Here is a 6,339-nt window from a genome sequence, read left to right on the forward strand (position 1 = left end):
CGTGACCAGTGCCCTTTTCCTCCACATCTATAACATACATTTTCTAGCTTTGTTGCTTGCACCGCTTTCTTTTCCACTGCTGGTGGTGAGGAGGGTTCTTAGGTGCATTATTATTACCATGATTAGAGTTTCTTCCCCGACCGCGGCCATGACCACGACTGGGGCCACGTCCTCTTCCACGCTTAGCTTGGTAGAAGTTCGTCTCAATCACTTCAGGGAATGGACAAGAACCAGTAGGTCGACTTTCATGATTTTTCATTAATAGCCCAATATGTTGCTCGGCTACAAGAAGATGTGAGATAAGTTCAGAATACTTTTTGAATCTCATCTCTCAATATTGCTGCTGCAGGAGCATATTCGAGGCATGAAAAGTAGTGAAAGTTTTCTCCAACATATCATGATCAGTAATATTATCACCACATAATTTCAATTGGGAAATAACTTTGAACATAGCAGAATTATATTCACTGATAGATTTAAAGTCTTGTAGTCTTAGATGAGTCCAATCATAACGTGTCTGTGGAAGAACGACCATCTTCAGGTGGTCATATCTATCTTTCAAATTATTCCACAGTATGACTGGATCTTTAATAGTGAGATATTCCATTTTCAAGCCTTCATCAAAGTGATGGCATAGGAATGTCATTGCTTTGGCACAGTCTTGGTTTAATGCTTGATTTTTGTCCATGATGGTGTCCGTCAGACCTATCGCATCAAGATGAATTTCAGCATCAAGCACCCAATACATGTAGTTTTTTCCCTATATATCCAGGGCTACAAACTCAAGTTTAGAAAGATTTGATATTATTTAGAAAAAGAAAGTTTGTACCTCTTATACTTTCAAAGTATTTGCTCGAGATGGCAGAATCTCGTGCTGATAACGTGTTATAAAATAAAGACTGTAAAGTAAAGACAAGTATAGAGAGAAACTGATATATTATTCAAATTTCAAACTTATGTACATAATGAACTGAAATCTCATCTATTTATAGAAAAAAGCAAGTTGATGTGTAAGTTGCTAATGTATCAGATATAGATAATCTTCTACCAGGGATAATATTTATCCATAACGGAGTACCGAAAAGATAAGCTCATTATATCAGATATAGATAATCTTCTACCGATGGTAATATTTATCTATAACGGAGTACCGAAAGGATAAGCTCATTATACCAGATATAGATAATTTTCTAACGGGGTAATGTTTATCCATAGCGGGATACCGAAAGGATAAGCTTTTTCAGGAGACTTATTTCCAATAGAGTACTAAATAGATAAACATATTTACGGCAGAGTCTCATATAGATAAGCTTCTTCAGGAACTTTATTTTCAACGGAGTACTAAATGAACACCCATAATATAATATATTTATAACAGTTCACATATAATGAAATAGTTAGTTTCAAGTAATCTAATAATATAAAAAATTAAAAATCCATTAAACTAAGATTTTTTTGGTAATTAAATAATTTTCATTGATCATCAATGTAGCTTTACAAATCACATTTCCCTGTCTCATATAGAAGTTTCTACCTATACCTGTACAAATATCAATTAACCACGAGTCCTATGTGTTCTAACTCCTCAAAATTTAAGTTGTTGCAGTAGCTTTCTTGTTTGAGCATATACTCTCACATTATAGACACATGCAATAGCCCTAGCTAATTCTTCTACCTCTCTACTGTGCTTCTCAAATATTCGAAGGTTCCTCTCATTGTAGATCATGTGAATTGTCTCAGCATAAATCATTTGAAGGCAACAACATTCTGTGATTTTCCTTTAGCATTTTCCACTGCCCATTTTCAATGTTGACTCCATGAATTAGGACAATATGGTCGTCTCTGCATCCATAATAGGACCCCCTTCCAAAGTCTCTTGGCAAAGTCACATTCTGCGAACAGGTGGTTTCTACTTTAATCATGGGATTGACATAATATGCATAGGGTGTCCACCAGCATTCCCCAGCGTACTAGTCTATCACTAGTTAGCAACCTGTCTAAAAAATATAGCTACATAGTGAACTTAGCTTTACCCCGTGCATCATTCCTAAACATAAATAACTTCCATTCCACTCTAGGTAATATCCCAAGCATCAGATAGTATATTTGTCTGATCATGTTGTTGTTTCTATTGGTCAGAATTTGTGTTGGTTTCACTAAATCCCTTGCTTCAATCATCTTTCTGACTAGCCAAGAGGCCTGTTAAGGTATTGGAATATCAAAAATTTGCTGCCTTTTTATGTAAAAAGAGTATCCATTTGATCCACAATTTGTCCACTTAAAGTGCAAGATCCCAATGGTTCTTTGTTGCTGCCCTATTCCACACTTTGAGGTTGATTAGATTCAGCCCACCTGCACTTTTAGGTGTACATGTCTTCTCCCAAGCCACTAATGATCTTCTTGTGATGACACTCTCCCGGTCAGACATAGCTCTTGCAGTAAGCTTCGATTGTCTTCAACACTTTACTAGGGATCAAAAACAATTGTGACCAATATGCTTGAATGCCAAATAATACATATTGTACTAACTTAATCCGACCAGCATATAAGAGCTTTTTAGCAGTCTATGATGAGATTCTTGCCACTATTTTCTCGATGAGGGGTTGCCATTGAGCTAATGACATCTTCTTAGTGGGCACAGGAACTCCTAAATACTTGACTGGTAATTCACCCCTAGCATATCCTAGTTTCTGCAGTATCTCCTCTAACTAATTGTGTCACACCTCCAAATTAGATTGAACTCTTAGATTGGTTAGCTTGCAAGCCTGAAACCTCATAAAATTGGCTTAGGCGTTGTTGTAGTTGCATGACTGATAGTACATCTCCCCTTGCAAAGAGAAGTAGGTCATCCGCAAAGCTAATATGAGTGATACCCAACTTGGAACATCTGGGATGATATTTAAACTCACTCTTCTTTTTCAATCCATTTAGGCATCGACTGAAGTACTTCATAGCTATTGCAAAAAGGAATTGAGACATGGGATCACCTTGCCTCAACCATTTAGCTGCTGAGAATGGTATTGAAGGCTCCCCATTTATAATTATGGAGTATCTAACTGTCTTAACACAACCTAGCACCAATTGCTAAAATCTTCTAGGAAATCCCAGCTCCCCCATCACTTGTTCCAAAAAAAGTCAATTCCATAGAGTCATAAGCTTTTATTAGGTAAATTTTGATCCTACATCTTGTAGAAATGTTCTTCCTTGTATATGCCTTAACAAGCTCATGAGACAGAATTATGTTGTATGCAATTTTCCTCCCAGCTTGAGCTTCACTGATGACACTAGCAATTACTCTTTGTAGCCCATTTGCTAGCACTTTAGAAATGATCTTATATAGCACAGTGCAGCAAGCAATAGGTCTGAAATCCTTTGTTGTTGCTGGATTACTCACTTTAGGGACAAGGGTGATTGTTGTACAAGCTATAACTTTGTACAGTCTGCCAGAGATGACCATGCTTTTTTGAAGAAGCGTGAATTATAGCCATCAACCTCATGAGCCTTGTCCTCATGAATAGCACATGGCCTTTCATATATTTCCCCATCTGAAACTTCTGCAACTAAACTTAGCTGTTGATCATGAGTGAGCTTGGGCCCATTTTGCATAATTTCTTAATTGATTGCATGCAATGACTTGGCAGAAGACCCCATCAAACTCTTATAAAAGTTGACAATCTCCTCTCTGATGCTAGCAGGTGTAGTTAGCTTCCATCCATCCATAGTTATAATCTCCAGTATATGTTTCTTGTGGCTTCTTTCTTTCATAATAGCAGAAAAATACTTAGTGTTGGCATCTCCTAGAGTGATCCATTTTACTGTAGACTTTTGCTTCAGTATGCTCTCTTCAATTAAAGACCATTTCTCCAACTCTTGTAGTGTATTCTTTTCTTGTTCCAATAGGCTGTCAATGTAGTGTTGTTGCATACTTTCATGCACTGTGATGAGCTCCAACCTTGCATTTTCAATTCTCTGTGCTATGCCCTTATACTCTTCATTGTTAAGTCTTTTGAAAAGTGGTTTAAGGGCTTTGAGTTTTTTTTCTATATGTCCTTCATTTTATCATCAGCTACTCTCATTTTCCATATGTTCTCCACCATTGTTTCAAAATCCCTATGAGCTTCCCACACATTAAATAACCTAAATAGTGATTTGATATTGAGTCTTACAGATTTTATATTGATCAACATAGGCGAGTGATTAGAAATCAGTGGAGTGTAATACTCAGTACACACATTGTCGCAGTTCATCATCCACATGTCATTGCCAAATACCCTGTCATTCATACTTAGGATTTGTCTGTACCTTGTTGTTTGTACCTTGTTGTTTGTTTGACCAGGTGTAGTAGTCTCCTTTCCATGGCAGCTCATTCAAGAGGAGTGTGAATGCGGTCTGAGAAGTCATCCATTTCATTCATTGTAACTGGATTGCCATACAACCTATCCTGTGCGTAGAGAATGGCATTGAAATCACCACTTAATATCTAAGGCTTGGTCGTATGAACAGAGATATCATTCAAACTTGTCCATAGAGCCTTCCTTTGTTCCAAAGTATTAAACCCATATATAACTTATAGTACAAGTCTTATAGTGGAGTGTTGATAACTTGATATGTAAGGATCAAATTTCAAAAACTTTCATAGTTTCATTTCAAATTTTCATTGCATAATAATACTTCAAATTAATCTAACAAACTAAAACATTAAGCTTAAATAAGTCTAATAATTTTAAAATAACACAAATTACCTCAAATCAACTTAAATACGAATTTCTAGAGGACGCTCAAGACAACTCTTCATATGCCTCCTCAAACAGCTTGTGCCCTCCCACTTTCGACGAACATTTAAGACTCAGACCACAGTTATTGCACTTTACTTTACTAACTTCTTCATTTTCTTCTACCACCTCAAAGTATTCCCAAACATATGAGCTCATTCTAGAAGCACGGAGCATGATTTAACTTGAATTGAGAATTTGGGTTTGAGAATTGAGAGATGTGTGAAGAAATAAAAAAGGGGGGTTTATTTATAGTTTTTCAAAGGGCTAAATTAGTAAATAATAAAAGTGTTATTTTTTTAAAAAAAATGCCCAAAAAGGGCTATTCTTGCAAATTAGTTGTTGGGCAATGGTCAAGACGTCAACTTTATAAAAAAATAAAAATCAAAAAAGGCGTTGAACCGGTCTGGGCCGGTCCGATTAACCGGTTCCCAAATGACTTGACCATAACGGGTCATACCAGTCCGGTTAACCAGTACCAAAAATCTATCCGGCACAAACTAGCCCCCATCCCAACCCAGCCCTGCCCTCCCCCTTACTATCGGGACGGTCTGGTCCGATCTAAAACTGGTCAGGGCCGGTCCGGAATCGGGCCAACCCGACCCGTTTGACACCTTTAGTCTGGACATCCTAAAAGAACAATGGAGTCCCGCCCTTACTGTATCCAAGGTAAAATATTGCATATGGATAAATGGAAGGAATATTTAATATACATATGGATAAGAATATATAAATACAAAAATTCTTAATGGGTTAACGGTTTATCCGATAAGAAAATTGAATAATTCATCCCCAAACCGATAAGCCGTTTATAATAAAGTTTCAATCTGTTCACCACCTGTTAATCCGATAACTTGATACCAATAAGCCATTAGGTCACTTTTACGATTTGGTTTTCAGTTTCGGTTCGGTTTTGAACACCCCTACCCGAACTAAGCAATGGAGGAGATGAGACTCTACTCTGTCAACATCCACACAGTATACATTAGGATCCCAGGTAAGCCTTATTCTTCCATTCACAACACTTTGATAATTATATTGTAGTGCCCAACGCCCCAACCTGGTGATATATTTTTGAAAACTCTATTGACACTAGTTTCTTTAACTCTAGTCTCAAGCAGACCAGCTAGTTTTATGTATTTATTCTTTAAGTATAACTTTAGCTCCTTCTGCTTGTATCTCTTGCTAATCCCTCTAACATTCCACACTAACCAGGTCATTAGGCTGGTATAAGAGGCCCACTATCTGTTGTAGGCAAGCATTTCTGATTCCCATTCCCACCTGATTTCACTGTTGCATTGCTTACCCTCTGAACACTAGTAGATAAAGCCGGAAACTCCCTAATACAGCTCAACTCAGGGCTTCTCTGGGGTAGCTGGTCCTCCTTATGAATCTCCTTGCTTCTTACCATTGGCTGCTCTTCACAAATAGACAGTGGTTGTTGTCTTTGCTCAAGAACTTGTTGATCATGTGTCTCTATAGTTAGCTTATTTGCTTCTAATTGTTCAGTAGGCTTTTCCCTCACCTCAACAGTCTTCTTTGTTCTCCATTCCTGGATCACTCTTAC

The 6,339-nt window shown here is 37.4% G+C and overlaps 1 protein-coding gene across 1 annotated transcript; it reads right to left on the reverse strand.

Annotated features, from left to right (window-relative positions):
• Positions 1-2,730: 2,730 nt before the first annotated feature.
• On the reverse strand, positions 2,731-3,606 carry LOC142167389 (uncharacterized). Its single transcript, XM_075227555.1, has 3 exons — positions 3,438-3,606; positions 3,184-3,318; positions 2,731-3,071 (listed from the first exon to the last, which is right to left on the reverse strand). Exons 1-3 carry the CDS (start codon positions 3,604-3,606, stop codon positions 2,731-2,733), a joined length of 645 nt encoding a protein of 214 aa, XP_075083656.1.
• Between the last annotated feature and the right edge of the window lie 2,733 nt (positions 3,607-6,339).

This window comes from Nicotiana tabacum, chromosome 12, assembly GCF_000715075.1.
Source record: "Nicotiana tabacum cultivar K326 chromosome 12, ASM71507v2, whole genome shotgun sequence".
In the NCBI taxonomy this organism is placed as follows: Eukaryota; Viridiplantae; Streptophyta; class Magnoliopsida; order Solanales; family Solanaceae; genus Nicotiana; species Nicotiana tabacum.

What these genes read in the sequence shown, in the direction of transcription:
- LOC142167389 (XM_075227555.1), bottom strand. Translation starts at nt 3,606, where the DNA reads ATGCAAAATGGGCCCAAGCTCACTCATGATCAACAGCTAAGTTTAGTT. An exon ending in ATGGTCATCTCTGGCAGACT is followed by an intron (nt 3,319 to 3,437) that starts GTACAAAGTTAT and finishes TCATTTCTAAAG; the next exon opens with TGCTAGCAAATGGGCTACAA. An exon ending in GAAGAACATTTCTACAAGAT is followed by an intron (nt 3,072 to 3,183) that starts GTAGGATCAAAA and finishes AATTGGTGCTAG; the next exon opens with GTTGTGTTAAGACAGTTAGA.